The sequence below is a fragment of the Ursus arctos genome, unplaced genomic scaffold (genome assembly GCF_023065955.2).
Source record: "Ursus arctos isolate Adak ecotype North America unplaced genomic scaffold, UrsArc2.0 scaffold_8, whole genome shotgun sequence".
In the NCBI taxonomy this organism is placed as follows: Eukaryota; Metazoa; Chordata; class Mammalia; order Carnivora; family Ursidae; genus Ursus; species Ursus arctos.
Genome location: NW_026623100.1, coordinates 11,240,961 through 11,263,906, shown reverse-complemented (window position 1 = coordinate 11,263,906; position 22,946 = coordinate 11,240,961). Strand labels below are relative to the sequence as shown.

The window sequence follows — 22,946 nt, the reverse complement described above, 5'->3', positions numbered from 1 at the left end:
TCGACAGAGATAGAGACAGCCAGCGAGAGAGGGAACACAAGCAGGAGGAGTGGGAGAGGAAGAAGCAGGCTCATAGCGGAGGAGCCTGACGTGGGGCTCAATCCCATAACGCCGGGATCACGCCCTGAGCCGAAGGCAGACACTTAACCGCTGTGCCACCCAGGCGCCCCTATGGGTTCTGTTTCTTTATTAAGCTTTTCATTTTGTTCATACATTATTTTCCTGATTTCATTGGATTGTCTATGTTCTTATGCATTTCATTGAATTTCTTTAAGATGATAATTTTGATTCTTTGTCACATATTTCACAGATCTCCATTTCTTTGGGGTTGGTTATTGGAATATTATTAGTTTCCTTTGGTGGTGTCATATTTGCCTGATTCTTTATGATCCATGTAGCCTTGTAATGATATCTGTAGTCAAAGAAGCAGACACCTCTTCCAGTCATTATAGACTGGTTTCCATAGGTACAAACCTCTATCTATTCCCTGGTCTGATGGGATTACCTCCAGAATCACAGTCATACTGGGTTAGAGCCAGTTATAAGATTACTGCTGGAGCTACAGTGGGTTCCACAATTAGCAGGTGTGTATGGATCCTCTCTGGTCCCTGGGTGAATGGAACTGTGTCCAGTACCTTGTTTAGTAGGGTGGCACTGGGACAAGGATCCTCTTCAGGATCCACAGTTGGGTCCTTAGACAATACGCCTATTACTAGGTGCATGGTACGTGTGGCTCCCACCAGGTCTCTGTGAGGACTGCTGCCTGGTCACTGGATGAGTCCCAGCATGGGCAGGACTAGCCCTAGACCATGGTGGAGGAGCTAGAGCCAAGTATAGGGCTCTTTCAGGATCTTCTGAAGTGAAGACAGGAGTGTCTTCTTCTGGTTTTCTGGGCTGGCAGGTCTGCCAGGCCTGCATCTGTGATGTGGTTGGAGCCAAATATAAGGCCCTTCAGGATCTCTGGGGCACAGCTGGGAGTATCTCCTGCTGGGTCCCTGTGTCAGGATGACTGTTTACAGACTGCAGTTGGGAGGGCCTGGAGCCTAGTGTAGGACTCTTTCAGACTGGAGTATCTCCTGCTGGGACTCTAGACCCAGGGTGGCTGGCATACTGGTTATGAAGGGTCTGGAGCTGAGTATAGAGCCCTTTCTGGATCTCCAAGGGTCCAGCCACAAGTGGCTCCTTCCTGGTCACTGAGTCAGCAGGCCTGCTTGCAGACTCTCACTGGAAGAGGACTGGAGCCTAGTATAAGGCCCTTTCAGGATCCCTGGGGGTGCAGACTGGATTGTCTCCTGCACAGTCCTTGTGCCGGCAAGACTATGCATCATGGCTGGGATGGGCTGGAGCCCAGTTATAGGGCTTTTTTAGAATCTACTAACTGAGTTTGGTGGGTTTACCTCCAGGGGCTTCTGGACCATGGCCAATAGGGACTGGAACCACTTCATGGGCTACTTCAGGGTCCATAGCCAGGATCAAGGTCAGTGTGTCTATTACCTACTACTCTGCATGACTCCTGGTCCTTGAGCATATGGGCATATGGTGCTGATGACAGGACCAAATCAAATGAGGCTGTAGCTGAGTCCTCAGTGGGTATAGAGCTGTTTCTGTTTTGGTGTCCAGGACCATGGTCAGCAAATCAGCAGCATTGGTTCTGTCCTGTCTTCTCAAAATGGCTCTTCTCAGTCTCAGACTATGCCAGCATTTCACAATCTCTTACCTGGATCCCAAAGCTCCCGTGTAGGTACTTTTGTCTGTGGATTGATGCATGTTGGTTATTGGTGGGGATATGATCGAGGGACATCTTATTCAGCCATTTTGCTCCAAAGCCGCTTAAGTCCTAAGATATATCTCAGTGTCGACTGCTGTAGTTGATATTCCCTGGTATACAGTGTGCCCTTTACATATGGAGATCTAAGACTTCTATTTCAGGCAAGTTTCCTTGAATTAGATCTTTAAATATTTGTTCTGTTCCATTGTTTTATTTATTATTATTTTAAAATATAAATTACTTATTATTTTCAAATTTAAGGAAAACTTAGCCATTGCTTGGTATGTGCCAAGTACTATTCCAGCCTCTTATCAAATCTTAAGTTACTTAATCTTTATAACAACCCTATGGAGTAGTTACTATTATTCTGTTCATTTTAGTGATGAAGAAACGAAGACAAAGTGGTTAAGAAGCTTCTCCAAACCATATAGCAGACAGAACCAAGATTCAGACTCAGTTTATTCTCTTAACCTTTGTACCATGCTGGTTTTCTTCTTCAGGGACTCATTTTATGTGTAAAGTATAATACATTTCCATTGACTATCATATCTATCATTTCCCCTCTAATATCTTATTTTTATATTTTATTTATTTAATCCCTCTAATATTTTAAAAATACTTCTGTTTGTGTTCACCTTCTCTGGTTTCTTACAATGAGTTCCATAGTATATTTTCTTCATTGAATTTCCACCAGTTTCATCTTCTGTGATTTGTTTTCTTCTTTCCTGAGTTTTCATATTTCATTTCTTCCTATTTCTTGCCATCTTACTCTTGAGTTGTTGTGTTTCTGCTTTGTTTTCTTCCTTCATGGAGATGATGGCTTCATATATAATTTTTAATTCATGGTGAAATATTGATCATAGTTTTCATGTGTTCTTGATAGCATTTTTGTGAGCATTACTCATCTCTTAATAGCTTTGCTGCTTTTTTTTTTTTCTTATGGTATCCTTGTTTGGATGCTGTGTGCTAGCTTCCTTTTTATTATTCACCGTTGAAGGGAGTTAAGATAGGTATCTGTAGTCAGGTCGTATGGGAGGTAGTGTAGGGAGGGGTCTGTGCTTCACAACTCAGAAGCTGGCTTCTCTACTGCTCAGAGAGAGAGGTTCCTACAAATAAGTTTGTTCTGGATGACACTTTGTGAAGCCTTACCTCTTTTGCCTTTCTAAACCAAATAGACTTTTGCTACTAGTCCTTGTCATTGAGGTTCCAGTATCCAATGTTGCTCACCCTTGACTTTGGGTGGGCCCCCCACTTTCTAATACCTGCCCCAGGTCTCTGGACCACTACAAGTACACTTTCTCTTGCTTTCTTCTGAACAGCTTCTGCCCATCTCAGCTGCTCTGGATGTTATTTTTATCTCCTAATTTGACAGAAGAAGGCATATGTACTTTCTTTTCTTTTCTTTTTAAAGATTTTATTTATTTATTTGACACAGAGAGCACAAGCAGGGGGAGCAGCAGGGAGAGGGAGAGGGAGAGGGAGAAGAATGCTCTCCGCTGAGCAAGGAGCCTGATGTGAGGCTTGATCCCAGGACCCTGGGATCATGACCTGAGCTGAAGGCAGACACTTAACCGACTAAGCCACCCAGGAGTCCCTGTGTTTTCTTTTTTCGTTCTCACCCCCCACCCCCAAAAATAATTTCTAGGAAAAAGAAAAGATATTGAATTATATAGTTGTGTTTATTCTGGAAGTAAAGACTAAGTCTGGAATGTTCAAAGACGTATTAAAGTGAGTAAAACCAACATGAACCTGATGTCTTCATCTTTTGTGTGAGGTGGACGGTGTCTTTCACTTTTACTTGTCACCCATGTATGTGTCATGCATGATGTTGCCACTCACTATATTTACATAAAATTAATAAAGTATCATTTGAACGCTTAGCCCATCTATTATCAAGTTCTCAAATTCCAAAATATCTTTCAGTAGGTTGGCATAAAATTCCGGTGTTTTAAAGAGAATATAATTTGTAAATTTTAAAAAATAACTTTTTTGGTCTTTTTTTCTTCCACTATTTCTTAGAAACCGTGATATATCACTTCTAATTATTGGATGAGAGTGATGAAGTGTACTAACCTGTTTCATGGTTAACTCTTGTCACTTTAAAGGATCTTTTCCTAAAGTGATTAAAGCTGATTGTGTGTGTGTGTGTGTGTGTGTGTGTGTGTGTGTGTTGTTAAGTGCATTATATACATTGCTTCATTTAATCCTCACAATTATGTGAAGTGAGTGGTATTACTACTCCAGTTTTCCAGAAGAGAAGTAGCCTTGGGGTTATTTTTTGAGGTTGTATGACTGGTAAGAAGCAGAGCAGGAGGTCTGAGCCCAGGCTGTCATAAACACTCTGCTGTCCTGCACTGTGCAGACATAGTGTAAATAATTTGGGAAATACAGAGAAGAAAGGAAAAGACACATTATTGCCACCCAGAGATTTTCACTCTTGAGCATACTGGTGTATTTCCCTCCAGTCTTCTTTATTGTATACTTAGAACAATTAAAGCATCACTATCGTATTATGTACCACTGTGAATATTGCATTTTTTCCTTAATATTATAACAAGTATTTTTCCACATTCTTACAAAACTTCTGTAAGTGATGTTAAAAGATACATAGTACAGTTGACCCTTGAATAACGGGGGTTAGGAGCACCAACCCCTGAGCAGTGAAAAATGCGCATGTAACTTTTGACTTCCCTGAACTTAACTACTAATAGCCTACTGTTGACCAGAAGCCTTACTGAGAACAAAAACTGTTGATTCACGTTTTTATTTTATATGTATTACATACTGTGTTCTTGTATAAAGTAAGCTAGAATAAAGAAAATGTTTTAATATCATAAGGAAGAGAAAACACGTTTACAGTATTATACTGTATCAAAAAAATATCTGTGTATAAGTGGACCCACATTGTTCAAACCCATGTTGTTCAAGGGTCATTTGTACTTCATTAAAGTGGTATACTAGAATTCTGTAAATCGCTTCTTGTTGGACATTTGAGTAAGTTTGATTTTTTTTTTTTTGCTATTAGAAATAATACAGCACTTTTTCTGTGTGGTATATTTCCGCCTGTATTTTAGACTTTTTTGGGGAATAGATTTCCATACTGGATCACTGTGTTTGAACATTTTGGGTTAGTCTCTCACATTTATTTGCTTTCTAAAAACTGTTTTAAGATGATGTAACTCACATCAACAGTCCCATTTCATGGAACCTGCATTAGCATAAAAATAGTTATCTCATTTCTATTTGAATTTCCTTGATGAAGAAATTAATATCATAAGTAATGATAAGTAGTGGAATTGGACATTTTTGTATTTAACTTCTTTTATGAATTTTCTGCTTGTCTTTTGCCCATTTATTTGCTGGGGTCTTGTGTTTCTTATCACATCGTGAAAACTCTTGGTATATTAATCATTAACTCATCAGTATTATTACTTATTGATAATTTATCCTAGTTATTGTTTTCATTTTGGCAATCATTTGTATGCACCCTTAAAATTTGCATAGCAAGTCCTGTCCCTAAATCCTGTAGCTCCTTTGTGATTCCAAAATGGCCTGAGTTGAAAACGAAAACAAAGATCTTTTTGGGCCCTCTAGATTTGTTTTTGAGGTGTGGTGTAATGTAAGAATGTAAACAGATTTTTTGTTACATAGCTAACAGCTGAATTCACATCATTCACTTATGGACCTTTACCTTTCTTTGCTGATGTATGTGGCTTCCCTTCTAATATAATGCATTCCTGGGCTTAGACTTGCTCCTGGCCCATCTACCCTGCTTAATTGCCCTTTCTTGTTCTAGTCTTCCCTTTCTGGTGATGACCTTTCGACATTAATTTGTTTTGCATTCTACCCTGTATATTTACCGTAGGTGTGAAAAACGGATTTGCTATTATCCAAATAAATCTTTATTTCTTGTGTTGCCGAACTGCATCTTCTGAGGGGAGAGCACGTGCATGCTTGGTTTCTGTGCCACATGATTCAGTGAACACTTGTTTTCTCATAATATCCATGGACATTTGAAGGTTTTTATTTTTTGTCCCCAAAACATTTTTCTTCTTTCCTTTCTCTTTTTTTCTTTTCTTCACTCCTCCCCCCATACTGTTTATTAGTACAGTTTTGGGGAGGTCCACTGGTAACGATTTGAAAGCAAAACAAAAGATTGAGCTGTATCAGTGGTTTGCTTACTACAGTTTGTGTATTAAAGCCTTAAAAAATTTTGGAACAATAACGTGGCATTTTTACCCATTATCAAGTAGAGATGTAAAAGGCTGTAATTATTCTCTAAAGTTTCCAAAGTCATTTAGAATGCTCCGACTTCAACTAGCAGAGATTGGATAAACTAGATACACTGCTACAAATTCTGATTTCATCTAATTTTGACATTTGATACTTGCGGACAGGTAGATATTTGTAGGAATCTGCATTTCTCGTAATGGGTTTAAGAAATACATTGTAATCATCTGCAAATAAGTTAATTACGCATAGATTTTTACCAACTTTTAGGCTTTGGATTTTGGGGTAATTTCTTACGTCAGCCTCTTCCCCTAAAAAAGTAAAAACTAGTTGTAGGCTGAGAGCAATTTTGTCTTGTTTCTTGCTTCATTGCAAAGACAACAATTGGTAGATCATGTATAGTCCTTTATTCTGTGCTTGCTTTGGGTTCTTGTATGTACAGTAATTCCTTGGAAGAATTTCCCTCCACACCGGTTTTTCCTGTTTAATTTTTCCAGGACTGTTCTCTTCAGGTGTTGGAAAGCTTTTCCATTGTTTTGACAGAGGCTGCTTAGGGTGGTACGTTAAATAGCACATGGCATTTTAAGTTGTTCTTACATTGCCATTACCTCCCAAGAGCTTAAGGTCAATCTTCTTTGACTGTCAAGAATATTTAGAGAGAGGACAGGAAGGGGACTAGGGTTCATGTCACCTACTGCGTCAGCCCTGCTGAGCACTTGTGCAGATGGTGGTGGCTGCCCTCCTCACGGATCAAGAGGAGATTGCCTCTAACCCTGATTCTGTGGCCAGGTGCTGTCTAAAACCTTCCCCCGGGTTTGTTTTATGGGAGAACTTTTATGGGAGGAGGCATATCCTTTTGTTCCCCTTGCCCTCTGAGATCCCGCGGTTGCCTGCACTGTGTCTGGTTTTCCCCACATTAGCCTGGGTGAAAATTCAGCTCCTCTGTTTATTCCCTTCTACTGCCCATCTCTCACAGTCTTCATTAGGTGTGACTTGTCATGCTACTGACCCTCTGGAGGTCGAGAAAAGACCGACACACATCCTCCCTGGCTTTTCCCTTCTCTGTCTCCTTTTACCTTCTGAAGCCCCCCACCGTTTCTTTTCTTTTTTTTTTTTTTTTTTTTTTTTAAAGATTTTATTTATTTATTTGACAGAGATAGAGACAGCCAGCGAGAGAGGGAACACAAGCAGGGGGAGTGGGAGAGGAAGAAGCAGGCTCACAGCGGAAGAGCCTGACGTGGGGCTCAATCCCAGATCGCCGGGATCACGCCCTGAGCCGAAGGCAGACGCCTAACCGCTGTGCCACCCAGGCGCCCCCCACCGTTTCTTTTCAATCCTAATGATGTGTATCTTGTAGTTGCAGTTTTTTTTGGGCTTCTCGGACCTGCTGGTTTATAGTTTCCATCAAATTTAGAAAGATTTCAGCCATTATTTCTTGATCACAGTTCTCTGGTCAACTGCAGTTTGGTTCATCTATGATGGACTTGTCCTTTTTTTAACTAGCATTATCCAGGATATATTCTTATTGTAGTGAATAATGTGAGCACAAGAGCCAAGCCAAACCGTGCAGCCATGTTTAGGGGCCCTGCTCACGTCATGACCACTAACATTCCATTGACCAAAGCCAATTACATAACTAAGTCCCTCATCAATGGGATGGGGAGGGAAGTAAATTTTTGCTGAACAGTAACAAAAGATATCCCAGTCTTTTGTTTTTGTATGGTTCTTTTTTGGCTCTGGAAAACAGTGTCTACTGGAAAGTGAATTAACTTTGGAATCATACCTGGATTCAAACCCTAGTTTTGCCCCAACTACTCGTGTGACCTTAGCAAGTTACTTAACCTTTCTAAACTATGTTCCCTCAGTTGTAAAAATGGTAATGATAGCATTTACCTCATATGGATTTGGGGAAAATTAAAACATGTAACACACATGGAAATGTTTAGTACAAAATTGGCATTCAATTAGTGTTAGTTTCCTTTTGAGATTCCAAGTGGGCTTTTATTGTAGACATTGGTTCTAGGAAGTAAAACAGTCTGACAAGATACAAAAACCTCTGTCATAAAGAATATTTTTAGAATAGGCATGATACTGGCCAGTTTATTTTCATTCACAGTGATGGATGAGAATTGGAATTTGGATCCAGGAAGTGAATACTGTACTGTTCAACTATATCCTGATAGGAGGAAGGTCCATTTTCAAGGTTGATACTAGGGGTGGGCCTCCTTCAGGAGTACCCATTCTTTTCCTAGAAGTAGGAAGTAGGATTATACTGTGGGGCCTTTTCTGGGCATGACTTTCTCCTACTTCCCTATTGTCAGACTGGGCTCAGGGAGGAGCTTGAATGGTGCAAGAATAGTTTTAAATTGGATGTGGTAGTTTTTAGTTCTCAGAAGCTTTCATGTAGATTGTTCTGGATGGGGTCTGGGTTATTGCTCTTTGGGGAAGGTGTTTTCCAGGGACTATATCTTTAAGGGGTACAGTCCTAATCCTGTGAGGAGCTGGCTACTCCTTAGGTTGTGAAAGCCCTGTGGGCCTAGAGTGAGGGGTCTATTCCATTGTTTGAGGACTCCCTTTTAGGAGGGAAAAAGGCTTCTGATCTCTTGGGTTTGGAGCAGACCTCGTCTTTGATATTGGTTTTCTCTTCTTGTTTTATCCTTGAAAAATTTAATTAAACTGAAACTGTAAATACAGAATAGGAAAATCATGTTAAAGAAAAAAGGGCACTCAAGGGCCTGGCATCAGACTAAAGAAAGGAAAGAATTTCGGCATGGATGTAGCTATCCTGGGATCTAGGCTGATTGGGGATGTGGACAGTGGGCTTATTTTAGATGGTCTCTGATGTCAAGCTCTTCCGAATCGGAAATTCAAGGCACTCCTGTGGTAGAATGAGCATCCAGGCTGACAGCCATGGTCAGAGCTCTGAGCTCCCACTTCAAGCCAGAGGAGGAGGTGGAGGAGGAAGAAGAAGAGGAGGAAGGAGAGGAGAAAGAGGAAGAGGAGGAGGCAAACTGCAGACACTTGGGGCACAATTGTAACTTCAACATGTTCCATACATACAACCAAAAGAGCTACGAGCTCAGGACCGTCTCATGGTTCCAGGAGGTCAGGGTTGGGCAGCACGGCATCATTCACGTATGCCTATATCCATGTCAGGCATCACTGATGGATTCATCATCATCCTTCCCACTGAGCAGTACTGCCCTGGGCCCTCCACATTGCTCGCTGGCCAGCCCTGAACAGCAGAACTACAGACAGGGTTCACTGCACTTACCACCATATTGGCTCTTGTCTCCAAGAGAAAGACTTTTCAATGAATAAATAAAAAGGAGTATCAGGTAATAGGAAAGGGTACTGTTTTTCTGAGAGTGTTTTTGTTTGTGTCTGGTATTCCTGGCAAAATGGTGCTAGAAAAGGTGCTCAGATCAGCTAGTTTTATCCTGAAGTCCAAATATGGTGTAGCTGTAAAAATTTGGCTGATTCTACCTTTGGAAGCTGTACTTTTTTGCGTGTGTTGGTGGAGATAAATGCATGAACTGAAACTAAATATTATGAAACCAAATTTTATTTACTTTAAGATATGTTCGGGCTGTTAGGCTTGGAGAGAAAAAAATAACCAAGTTGTGTTCTTGGAAGGCACTTCCGATCTTTAATTAGATATTTGAAGTTTACAGGCCCATCACTCAGGCTTGGCATTGCCTCTTAGTTTCTAATCTCTGATTTAATTTAGAAGCACTGATTGTAACTTACTGACAGCAGGAGGCTCTCTCAGAGGTCTTCCTTCTCCTTAGAACTCAGTTCAATTCAATGGATGGAGCTGGACCAGCTGCACTTCCAAAATTGTTGCCACATTACAGTTTTCAAGGCTGAAGGACTTTAATTATCTCCAGAGTCCTGCTCCTTCCAATAATGGTTTGCCTTGAATTTCTGTGAGACAGGGGTCTGGTTAGTTAACAACCATTTGTTCAACACCTTCTGTGTCTTTAGAGACTCACGAGGGCCGAGGAAGAGATTCTGAAGGAATAAAAGACACGGTTCCTATTCAGGGAACCTCAAACTCTTAGAATATCAATTATGCTTCTGCTTGGTGATTTAAAAGTTGCTCCTTGCCACTGTGACTCCAGGAGCCCAGTTTAGGGTTTAAGAATTTCCCACCTCCACCTCCACCCTCTTCTTCCCTACACCTGGTATGTGTGAAGGTCTACTTTTCCTAACCAGAGAGTAAGACACTTTCAGGGCAGGGAACCCCTGTATTCCTTCCCCCGTAGTGGGTTTATATCCTGGGTTCCTTGCTATTTTCAGCTCCTTTTGCAGAATAGCCTGTCACCAGGTTGCCTCCACTGCTCACTGTAGTCCTTTCTCAGCATGGGGCAGTGATGGGCTCAGCCCAGTTCTTTGGTCACCAACACAGTCCATCTTTTAGAATCCCACTGAAATAATTGAGTGGGTCCAGACATCTTGAATCACCTAACAAAACATATGGCATAGAGAAATCCCTCAAGAATCTCTTAAAAATTAAATTGAATTACTAAATAAAAGAGCCGGTGTCAATTTCTGATTACCTTTGAATAAACTTCCCCTGATTTGAGGGCACATTTGCCTTTGAAAGTCAGGCACTGTGCTGAGCTCTGGAGATACAGTGATGAAAAAGGAAGTCCCTCTCCTCAGGAAGTTTATACTCTGGAACAGCCTATTTGGAAGTGTCTGCCAACTGTCAGGGATGTACCAGGGAGAGTGGTTATAAAAACAGATAAACATAGTTCTGTCTTCAAGGAAATCACAGTTGGATAAGGGAGACAGACATGCAGATAGCAGAAGTCCCACACTTGAGAGCTCTCAGAGCTACTAGCCCCATGAGGCTGTGCTGTGGGTGACTGCCAATCCCAGTGTAGTCAGTTGCCAGCTAAGCCAACAGGTGTGCGTTGCTGCCTGCCAGAATCTCATAGTAGGCCCTGGCCTTGGAGATCAGCTCTCCAACCATCATCACCTACAGATCAGAATTACAGGCTGGGTGCTTTCCATCCCAGGAAGAGATGAGTCTATAAGCCCCTTGAAGGAAACTAAAAGCAACCAACACCTAACAGATGAGATTTGCTTATGTAGATCTTGTGTTGTGATCATTTACGAGGATACACAAGGACAGTGTTCCAGTGTGGAAAGAGAATGGGCAGCTTTGGAGACAGACAGACCTGGGTTGAATCCTGACTGCACTCCTTATTAGTTGGGTGGCCTTGGCTAAGTTTCTTAATTTCTCTGAACCACATTTCACTCCTCTGTAAAATGGGGGTGATGATCCCTACTTATGTGATCGTTGTGAGAGTAAATGAGGCAGTGTGTTTAAATGCCCAGTGCAGTGGCTGGCACATAGTGTGGCTGGCACATAGTAGGCACATAGTAAATTTTAGTTTTCCCCTCTTTCTCCTTCTTGATGCATCAGCAGGAGGCTGACATTATAAAATATATCTGATCTAAAATAAACAGCACTGTTAGAAATAGTGGAATGTAATGAGCCCTATCAGTGAGAATGTTCTGGAATGGGTATCTAGAAAGTGGTATGTCATGGATTCTCCAGCACTTTGAAGGGGAAAAAGAGCTCTGACTTCTTTGGAGAGCACTTCTTTAGGGCAGGAATAGGGACATCAGGGTATTAGAATATTGTTCCCAGAAATGACTCAACTTTTTTTCTCCAAGAATATTTTGTATAGAAATAATTCGTTTACATTCCCGTCTCACCTGTTAGACTAAAGCTTTGCAAAATTTTGTTGTAAAAGTATCACTGGTATGGTTTTGGGAGTACAATTTCCTGGAGTCCCCTCCCGCCCAACTCAGAATGAGTCTGGGGTATGGCGTAAGAGTTTGTACTTTGATAAGCACATTGGGGGGTTCTGACACAGGTTCTGAGGACCACAGTTTGGGCAGACTACACTGGAGTGAGAGCCCCTTAAAAGCTTGGACTGTTTCCTGTTCATTCTGTATTTCCAGTGCTCAGATATAATAAATATTGATTGAGTTTGGTTGAATAAATGAGTGAACAAGGATCCTCTAAGAAGATGTCCTATTGAGAAGAGGATATTTTAAAATAATTGGATTCCTGGGCCCTAGGTCAGTGTCTTGTGAGTTTGAAGAAAATAATTAGTCTGCTTAAACTTGTGACTGAGACCCAGTCCCTAGTAGCCCACATGACCCATTTCATAAAAATGGGCTTTTGTTGAGGACAGGAGGTTGAGCAGATGCTAGTGTGGGGTTGTTCCCTCAAAGAGTAGCCCTAGCCTTACTGTTTCTCTGTTGATTCAGGGTTGGTTGACAGAAATCAGGGAGCAGCTCTGTGACCATCTTGCACTCATTTCGTGCATTGTAGGTCCCTTAGAACCAAAAAGAAGTTCAGGCTTTTTTATGATGGAAAAGCTGAAAAACAACAATTTTAACAAATTTTCTCTAAAGGGAACTCGTAAGTTCCCCTGAATTTACCATTTCATTAAAACACCTCTTGATTTGGTGCCTTTTAAAGGGTATCGCCTATTTTAAATAGAACAGATTTATTGAACCAAACTTTATCCATGGGCATTTTGGACATTCTGTAGATATTTCTTCTTTATCCCTGTGTCTTTATCACCTGCTTGCCCAGTGGCACCCAGAGCCTGGTGTCATCCTTCCTGCTGAGTTTGGTGGAGAATAGTGATGACTTATATTCAAGTTTTCTAGGCGAATATTGGATGATTAGACTGCATTACATTTGTACTTTACAATGTTCCACTTAGAAGAGAGACGCTCCAGGAGATAGTATCACACCTACTTATTAAGAGTTGCCCACACTTGGTATTTGAAATTACTTTTAAGACATCATGGCCCTTGTGAAATATTCATTGCTCCCGGAAAATGCTAGACGTTTATCCAGATGGTGAAATGACTCTATTTTCTTTAAATTAATTAGTTGTTGATTTCCACAGGGCGACTGAGTGCAGCTGCACATGCACCTCAGTGGTTGGGGCGGTGGGGCTGGATCGAGCCAGAAGGTATTCAATGACCTCTCACCACCAAAACAGCTTAATATATAATTTAGCACAAGTAACCGGGGATTTTCCATTACAACAAAAACTACTGATTTTTCACCACTTGCAGTACCTTTATGGATGTCGTTGCCCCCTTTCACCAGACCCTTATTATAATTTTAGCTCTCTGGGGATTTTAGTGCCCTCATAGTTTAGTCAAAAAAGACACACACACACACATTGTATTGGTTTCTGTAAATAGAAGCATGTGCTGCCTTTTCCTGAAAATGCTGCCTTTTGATAGTTTTCTTCAGTTCTTTTAGATCCTCACAGCTGAGCAGGAGTTTAGGGCTCCAGAAGACAGCAGTCTCTATCCATCTGGGTCAGTTCTGCACTCAGCAGTCCTGGGCAATGGGGAAGGGCCACAGACAGATGAGTCCACAATGGGACTAGGGAGGAGTCTGGGATTTAGGGTTGCTGATGGTGCTTTTAGTTTCTGGCTTGCCCTCTCCCTGTGCTGCATTAACTTGTCCTGGGACCAGTGTCACCCCCTAGCTGCTTTTTGAATTGCCTTTCCCCTCCTGCCCTTGGGATGCTAGTGTTTCAGATACATGGGGGGACCGTTGTGTCGCTGTGGCAGGAGGATCTAAAAGGAAGGGACTTACTGCTTGAGGACATGTCATTGTTAATGTCTGGAATACCTAGGGCATAGTCATATGCTCAAATGATGTGGGTCTGTTTTATACCACTCAGAAGAGTTTCTTGCAGTGTTGGGACCTGTCAATCCTAAAGCGGGGCAATTCCCCGAGGAAAGAATGTATCTGGTGCTCGTTGTTTCTTTGTAATAAGGACAATAAAAAGAAGGAAGGATAAGAATTCTTGCTAAAAACACTGGCTCTTGTGCTAAGTGCTGTGGAGGATACAAAGAAAGACAAGACATTGTCCCTATGTTCAAGATGTTTACAATCTAGTGAGCAAAGTCAGCCCATGCGAACATAAGCAGTAATCCAAGCCCGCGCGCTCACACCATAGGAGAGTTTTAGACCACAGCTCTTGACAGCAGGATGACCGGGCACACACTGCTGAGTGGTGAGCTATGTTGTAAGCAGCTGCGTACTAAAAATAAAGCATCGTGTTTGTGAAGGATTGACTTAAATTAGACTGGATTCAAGGTCATGCAAATACTAGTTCACCATCACCGGCTGATGCTTCTTTGTCCTCCTTGAAATTGGTGGTTGGGGTGACAGGCAGCCAGGAATTGCATATACCGTCAGCGTATTTAAGGGAGGAGGGGGGACCTGCGAGTGTCTTCTGGCAGCAAAAGGACTGAGAACAGTGGTTGTGGCTAATGCCTTCGATGGGATTGAGAAGGAGCTGGAGGCAGATCACTGTTTGCTGAGCCAACCTTGATGGTGGAGGCTGGACAGTGCCTTGAAAGAAGGGTGGGGTGAGTGCAGTGGAGGGCTCTGAGTTTCCTGATGGTGAAGAGAGTGGCGACCAGGGGCCCTAGAGGGCTGGGAGGACAGTGCCCTGATCAGGTGGCAGAGCATTAGAGGGACATTATGGGGCCTTGAACCCTGGACTGGATTGCAACACAGGGAGCAGGGCCCTCAGCACTGGCAGTGCCCATCCACCACGTAGTAAGTGCTTGACAAATATTTGCCAAATGAATAATTAATGAATTGGACTCTGACAACTAGACTTTATCCTGTAGGTGAGACATGGAAGATTTGACAGGGACGTGGTGTTCCCCTGACGTATCGAAACATATCTGACCAGGGGCTCATTTCATTTGTTAAACCAGCTGGTCTGAGAAATCAATACCGGGTGCTAATGAAAAACAGCAGCTTAATGTGACATCTTTCCCAGCTGGTGTCAGAATTGTGTGAGCCTCCAAATTGCTACCTCATGGCACACAGGAGATATCAGGACTACCAAGGAGGGGGACGTTTGGGCTGAAAGATTTTGTAGTTTGTCTGGGATGTCTCTTTGAGGAGCCACATCCTGCTTCTGTGCACAGCAGATCTTGGCTGGCTTGTCCCCTGATGATCAAAATACCTTGATGCTTCCTTGTGGTTTTGTCTCCTCTGTGGTTTAGCCTGCGGCAACTCAAATTCACAGAGCTCTCTGAATACTGGGATTTCCTGGGCCTTGTCTTCCGCCCTCTAGGTTTTCAGTAGGCTGTCTCCTTGGGTTGCAACTGTCCGATACCCCAGCGAAGTCCCTTAGAAGTGACTCTGATAAAAGTGGCAGCCCTTCCTCACTGCCTGTACAATAATGAAATAAAACCTCTACGTCCTAAGTTTCGCTTTCTCTTGCTCTACAGTTTTTCTTGTTTTGTTTTTAAAGCAAACCTGGTTATATGGACAGCTTTGAGTTGTTTTGCTTCCTGATCACCAGCAGAGGAATCTGTAGCTGCCTAATTATAATGACTAACCCAGTGTATTGATAATCTAGTTACTACCTGCACAGGGAGCATGCTGTCACTTGCTGCCCCTTAAATACACTCCTGGTTCTGGATCATCAAGACCAATTCTGTTTTCTTGAATTTTTCCTTTGTTGCTGACTTGTGGTTCACAACCTCTTAAGGTACTTTTCGCAAGTCTGGGGAAAACGGAAAGCCTTGACTGATTCGAAACTTTTAAAGAGAGGATTCTGCTACTTGACAGCTCTGTGCTACAGTAAGCAGCTGGAAGTCAGGTTTGCTTTTACGGTAGTCAGAAAGTCCCTTGGGCTTAAGGTTTGCTTTTGGCAGCAGGTTGCGATATCTTTGGAGTTCCAGCACGGAGCTAGATACACACCATGTTTCACTCCAATGGCTGTGAGGAGCCACGGTGGCCCTCCATCTCTGTCAGGGCTTGTCATTTGCTTCTTTATGAATACAGCTTTTAATACTCTCTCACTCCATCTGGCCAGATTCGGGAGGGCCAGATCCCTGGTATCCCTTTACTTCTGCCCTGCCCTTCTTGACTACATTTGAAAGTCAGAAACATCGACTATGGTCTGCCCTGGTGTGTCCTGGTGGCTTAAGGCTAGTTCTTTCACCCTGTATAGATGAGTCTCCTGGGGCAGCCCCTAGACCTGATGGTGGTCTCTCATTCTCTGTGGGTATAGGATCTTAGGCATCAGTGGAATATTACATAGATGGGCTTGGTAAGTGGGATCTCAGTAGCAGCTAGGGGAGGGGGCTGCAGGGACCCTCTATAACTATCCATTTCTTCTCTCAGGCAACTGTGCAGGGTGCCAGAGTTGGTATAGTCACACCAACTTGGGTTTGACTCCCTGCTCTGACACTTACTGACAATGTGACCTTGGACAACTCATTCTGCTGCAGTTTCTATACAGCTGTAGAATGAGGACAAGAGTAGAATTTGCCTGCAGAGCTGTGGTAAAGAGAAAGAGATAATGTTTAGAAAGGCCCAAGCACGATACCAACCACAAAGCAGGTACCCTCAAAGGTATTTATCATTAGAGAGTTTGGATTAGCTTACTTTAATGATAACATCGTCAGTGTTCTCTGAGCTGACTGTATACAGTCTGTGAGATTGAATTAGTTGCTTTTTTTAAAGCTTTTTATTAGAATGGAGTTTTTAAAACTAGAGAATATATCTGCTAAATTCTTGTTACTACAACCATGTTAGAAGCAACCCCAGAGCAGTCCCTGTGATGCCTTGAGTAGTACCCGACCAGTGGCTGGGCCCATGGATGCCACTGAAAATGGGAGGTTCTCTTGTGGCCTCTTGGAGTCACCGTTGCCTCGTGTGCACAGACCGCTTTAGTTGAGAGCTGTGTGGAGATGATGGTAGGCTTACATACATTTTAAAGAAATAATAGAGATACCCAGGTGCTCTTTCCCCAGTTTCCTCTATGGTAGCATCTTGCAAAACTATAGGACATTACCACGACCATCACATTGATATTGATGTCAAGATACCACCACAGGATCCCTTGTGTTGCACTTCTGTGGTCATGCCCATTTCGCTCCTGCTCCTACACCCTCCTTAATCTCTGGAAACTACTGATCTGTTAGGGCGTGGACCTCTTACCCGTAGGATAACATTTTATTGATTGATTGATTATGAGAATGAGATTAATATCTATATTAAGAAGCCATATCATTTTGAAAAAAATGTACAGCCAAACCCTTAACCAAAGGGTTAAGCCTAACCCTTAATGAGACAGCAGAGATCCAGAAAAGGAGGGCAAAGGATCATTTCTTACATTAGGGGAAAATAAATACTGTGAAGGTGGTTTTCAGAGAAGTGGGAAATCTCAGCTTAATCAAGAAAGGTTAGGAATTATTACTTTCATATACAACTGAATTTCTCTTCCTCGCCCTGGCTTTTATTAGGTGATTTTGAATAATTTTATTCTATATCTTATTTGAGTATTATCAAGAATTCATCTTAAAATATTATAGCTGCTACAAATATTTATAAAGATTTATTGCATCCTAAAGTCTGCATTTATGATTTCTTGAGGTGACAGCACTTCCTTGGGGATTTTAGTTCTGATTCTTAGATTAGTGGGGAAAGTGGAATTTGAGGTTCAGAAATGTTCTAGAAACTTGTCTGGGGTGTCTCAGGCCTCTGGGACTACCAGAGTGTTCTTGGGCCTGCCATAGCTACCCACTCACTCTGTGTTTCTCTTCCCAGGAGCTGGAGTCAGAGAGGACGTGTTTCTCATTTGGAGGGAGATGGAGGAAGCCTGCAGCACTCTGACCCAGATCCAGAGGCTGGTTGCTGAGCCACCCAAGTCCGAGGTGGCCCCAATAGACCATGGTGGGTGCTGTTTATGTTCATAGTGTAAGAGTCGTTACTGTTACCAGTTGGGGATGAAGGACTGTTTCCTGAGGAGTTCTTCCAGAGTTGTGCTGTGGTTTGTATGTGCGTGTATATGTGAGTGAGAGTGTGTGTGTTTGTGCGCGTGTGTGTTTGTGTGCATGTGTGAGATTGTCCAAGAAAAACCAGTTGGTCAGGAAAGTGGTAACTATTGCTAGGAAAAAGAGGCCTCGGTGTAGAGCTGGGCTCAGTGACGACTATAACACGGACAAGTGGGGATTTGTAGCCAAGGCGCAGGGTGGGGTTGGTGGATGGAAAATTGCTAAGAGGAAACATCAGGGGTAAAGGGGGATTCTGGCTGAACCTACCTGACAGGATTCTGGTTGAAGGCAGGCCAGGGTGACCAGATATTACCTGGGGTGGAGGGCTTTGAGGAATTTGATCAGATGTAAAGGCTGGGGGATTCTGGCTAAACTGAGTTAGTAAGATTTTTGCTAAAGTTAGATGATTCAGAGACAAACATGGAAATCCAAAGATGAAGGCCTAGTTGAGAAGAGAATTCAGGAACCTGAGTTTGAAGTGAGAAAGTCCTGGTTGCAAATCCCAACTCCACCGTTAGGCATTAACTCGAATTAATCTCTTTAAGCTTTAGTTTATTCTTCTGTTAAGTAATTCTATCCGTCTTGAGAATAGAGGATTAAGCCAAATAATGTAAAGATTATTTTGTAAAGATTAAGTAAAATAATGTATGCTTTGCACCAAGCAAGTATTTGATAAATGTTAGCTCACTCTTTCCCCTTTCACAGTTAGTGAGTTAGTATACTGATTCTCCTTTCTGAATTCTTGAGTTAGTAAGTGATTTTCCTCTGTAGGGCACTGGTTTTATTTAGGGCCTCTCTGGTAATAATGGTAGTTAACACTTATAGCACATACCTTACATGGCGAGCCCTGTGCTAGACTCTTCACAGTATTCACTCATTTAATGCTTCCTACAATCTTACAAGATAGGTGCTACTATTATCTCCATTTAGGTTAAGTAACTTGCCCAAGGCCACAGAACTAGAAGTGGTGAAACCAGTATCAAAACCTAGTTCCTCAGTAAAAGTACCCAAGTCTGGCTTTCACCCCAGACATTCTGACTGAATCCATAAAGTATGTGGTCTGGACATTGAGGGTTTTGAAAGCTTCCCAAGTGATCCTAATGTGCAGCAAAACTTGGGAACCTTTGCCAGGCTGTATTGCCTCCTGGTACCCTGCCTATATTACAGAGGTGTCAATGTGGGAGGAGAGCAAGGAGCCAGACCAGCTGGGGCAGGGATGCAGTTGAAGAGCAGAAGTAGGGGAAGGACACGTGTACAGGGAGGAGGAGGTTAAAGGCATGGGCAAATTTGCCCTGTGCAACCTGATAAATTCCTGGTGACAGTGACTTTTTACTGTGACTGGGTGTCCAGCTGTGGGTGTGGGGCCACACAGCTGCAGTTGCTTTGCCAGCTCTCCAGGGTCCCCAAGGAGGGGCCTAATCGGGCTTGTCCAGAGGGGCTGCTCATTTGTAGTGACACGGTACTTAATGTGAACCCAAAGAGTCCTCTGTCATCCTGAGAGAATGAAAATGAAGCAGGGGGCCTGGGGCTAAAGTCAGCATCCATGCTACACAAAGAGAACGGTGATCCTGCTGCTCAGGTGTTTGGGGGAGTACAGTGGACTGAATTGTTCCCCCAAAGTTCATGTGTTGAAACTCTAACCCCCAATGTGATTGTACGAGGAGATAGGGCCTTTAAGGGGGTAGTTAAGGTTAAATGAGGTCATAAGGGTGGGACCCTAATCCAGTATGACTGGTGTCCTTATAAGAAGAGGAGGAGACGCCAGAGACCTCTCTCTTTCCACGTGTGCACAGAGGAAAAGCGATGTGAAGACACAGTAGGAAGATGACCATCTACAAGCCACAAAGAGATGCTTCACCAGAAACCAACCCTGAGGGCACCTTGATCTTGGACTTTCAGTTTTCAGAACTGTGAGAAAATGAATTTATGTTGTTTAAGCCACGCAGTCTATGATAATTTGTTGTGGTAGCACAAGTAGACTAAAATAGGGAGTATTTAAATTTGGGATAGTTAGTCTTGAGGATTAACAGAAGGTTTTTAGATGCTCTTCCTAAAGGAAACAGAAAAGCTATTGGCCTCAGTAATTGATAGAAGGATAGATCATCGTCCCTTTATGTCAGTCTAGTACAAATACACACACATACACACACACACACACACAAAACTAAAAACTAAACACTTTCAAAGATGCTTCAAGTATACTATTTCTATTTAAAAAGCAAAATTTGGTCAGGACCTTTCCACTGTTGGATACTCATGATATCCAACTCATGATACTTGAAACTTTTGTAACCTTGCTTTGGCCTCAGAGACCACATTTGGAGTGTCTGAACTGCTCCTGTTGCCGCCCACAGCACAGTGTTATTGAAGCAGAGGAGGGTCTGCTTTATGTGAAGGCAGAGCCATTCTCTAAGTTTGGCTGCCCAAGGCCTGCAAGGCCAAAGGAGATAGCATAGCCATCTGGAGGGGGATGGGTTAGGATGGAGAAGGTCAGATGGGCTGCCATTGCATGTGAAACCTTCATGTGAATTAGACAAAGTCTATCTTCTTGGGCATAGCACCCCTTCATGCCCCCTGGGTTAGGTGCACTGGTTCAGAGACCAGCTGGCATATGGTTACCATAGGCCAGGAGGGCAATTTCTGGCAGGGATGACTCATCAGCCTGATGCTTAGGATAAGAAGATGGTGAGGCTAGATACTCATAACTGATAATTTTGACCTCTTTTAATTACCAAGAGTAGGACATGAAAATTCTCTGGGGGAAAAAACAGACAAAAATATATGAAATAATGGTTTTTAACCAACTGAGCCACCCAGCATCCCTGAAATAATGGTTTTTAAAGACACTGGACACCCAAGCAATGAAGGCCAGTGATCCCTGAGATACAGGGAATATCCAAGGTGATCTCTATGATTTATCTCAACCTAATGCTTTGACAGAGTTTCTAGGCCATGGTGTAGGGAGAAGAATCCCAGGTGGAGCACAACAAACTTCTGATTCTGTGAGGCAGAGCTTAGAGTCCAGGGAGACCAAGAAATCTAGATTTTGTAGGACAAATTACCAGGGAGGAGAGAGGTACATGGAGAGAGAACTCTGGAAATCTGTAGAGGCCCCCTTGAAAATTCAGCTCAGTATGGAGGAACTCTTTCATGTGGGAAGATTAGCTGAGGCTGGGGAAGATCCACTGGGAAGCATTAGGAGGAAAAGCCTTGGTGCTCACACAGGGCCAGGAACAGTACCTGTTCTTAACAGCCATAGTGGATAATTCATAACTCATGGGGCACCGGGTGGACTGCTTGGGAAGGTCTTGCCTCAGTAATGGGGAATGAGTAGCATTCAGTGGAGCTCTGGGCCCTCCTAGGAAATCATCAAAGCAAGACATGAAGGAAAGAACTCTTTATAGGTAATGAAACTGCATCTCAGAACAAGGTTCCAGAATATTTAAAAGAATACTAAACCAGTAGCCAACAAGGTGAAATTCACAATTGGCTTCCAATCAGAGATTACTAGGTGTGAAAAGAAGCTGGAAATGTTTCCCTTAATAATCTATCAATCCAATCCAGACTCACTGGGAACTGATATATTAGGCTTGGCAGAAAAAGAAATTCAGTTATTATAACTGTTTCATATGTTCAAACATTTAAGTAGAAAGAGGAATGATTTTTTTTTTTTAAAGGAAAATGTTGAACTTTAAGAGATGAGAAACTTTTAGGGAAGAAAATATCTTAGATGAAGACATGCTGAATGGAATCAATGGGCCGATTAGACATTGCAGGGGGAAAGATAAGTGAACTTGAAGACACAGCAATAGAAACTATTCAACATGAGACACTCAGAGAAAAAGAATAATACACAAATAAAAACCAAACAAATAACAAAAGAGCATCATTGAGCTTCAACTGGCCAAAATATACATGAAGATGGAATTTCCAAGGAGAGGAGAGAACGGGGAACAGAAAAATATTGGAAGAGATAAAGATGGAAAAATGTCCAAGTTTGGTGAAAACTATAACTCAGATCTAAGAAGTTCAATGGATGCCAAGTACAAGAAAATGAGGGAAAGTATACCAAGGGACATCATAATCAATTTGCTCAAAACCAATAATACAGAGGAAATCATAAAAGTAACTAGAGGAAATAGAAGAAATGTTATATACAAAGGAATAAAGATAACCATGACATTAGAATTCTTGTTGCAAGTGAGAAGATAGGGGAGAAACATTTATTTTTCCTTTCAGTACTTTAAATTTTCAACCTAGAATTCTATAATCTATATCTTTCAAAAATAAAAAGGCAAAATACAGATGTTTTCAGATATACGAAAGCTGAAAGAGCTTTTATCAGCATATCTGCACTTCAAGAAATATTAGAGGAAGCCCTTCAGGCAGGAGGATAATGATATTTTTAAATGGAAAAATGAATGGAAATAATCAAGCTACAAAAAAGAATAGAGAACACAGGAGATAACTACATGAATAAATATATAATATTTTTCTGTTTAGATATCTTTAAAGCACAATTGACTGTTTAAACAAAAATAATATGTGTACTGTGGGGTCTATAACATACATATAAGTAAAATGTATGACAACGATAACATAAAAGCAGAAGAGGAATAACAGCATTTTAAGTTCTAAAGATGAACAACCCAAATGTCCACTGACAGATGACTGGATAAATAAACAGTGGTATGTACATACAATAGAATATTATTCAGCCTTTAAAAGAAAGGAAATTCTGACACAGGCTACAACATGGATAAATCTCAAAGGTGTTATCATTAGTGAAATAAGGCAGACACAAATGACGAGTATTGTATGAGTCCACCTATATGAGGTGCCTAGAAGAGTCAAATTTATAGAGACAGAAAGTAGAATAGTGGTTACCAAGGGTTGGGGGCAGTGGGGAATGGAGAGTTATTATTTAATGGGTAAACAGTTTCCGTTTGGGATACTGAACAAGTTGTGGAGATGGATGGTGGTGATGGTTGCATAACAGTATGAGTACTTAATGCCACTTAATTGCATTCCTGAAGAAGGCTAAAATGATAAATTCTATGTTATATATGTTTTACCT

General features: G+C 42.0%; 1 protein-coding gene across 12 annotated transcripts in view; it reads left to right on the top strand.

Annotated features, from left to right (window-relative positions):
- Window positions 1–22,946, top strand: part of VWA3B (von Willebrand factor A domain containing 3B) — a 215,316-nt gene that overhangs the window by 44,612 nt on the left and 147,758 nt on the right. For all 12 annotated transcript variants that reach the window (XR_007190847.2, XR_006408145.3, XR_006408143.3 and 9 more), the window contains one exon: window positions 17,643–17,768. Coding sequence is in view for 9 of the 12 variants with exons in the window: in XM_044378496.3 (XP_044234431.2) it covers window positions 17,643–17,768 (126 nt within the window). In the remaining 3 variants the exon portion in view is untranslated. The remainder of the gene's footprint in view (window positions 1–17,642; window positions 17,769–22,946) is intronic.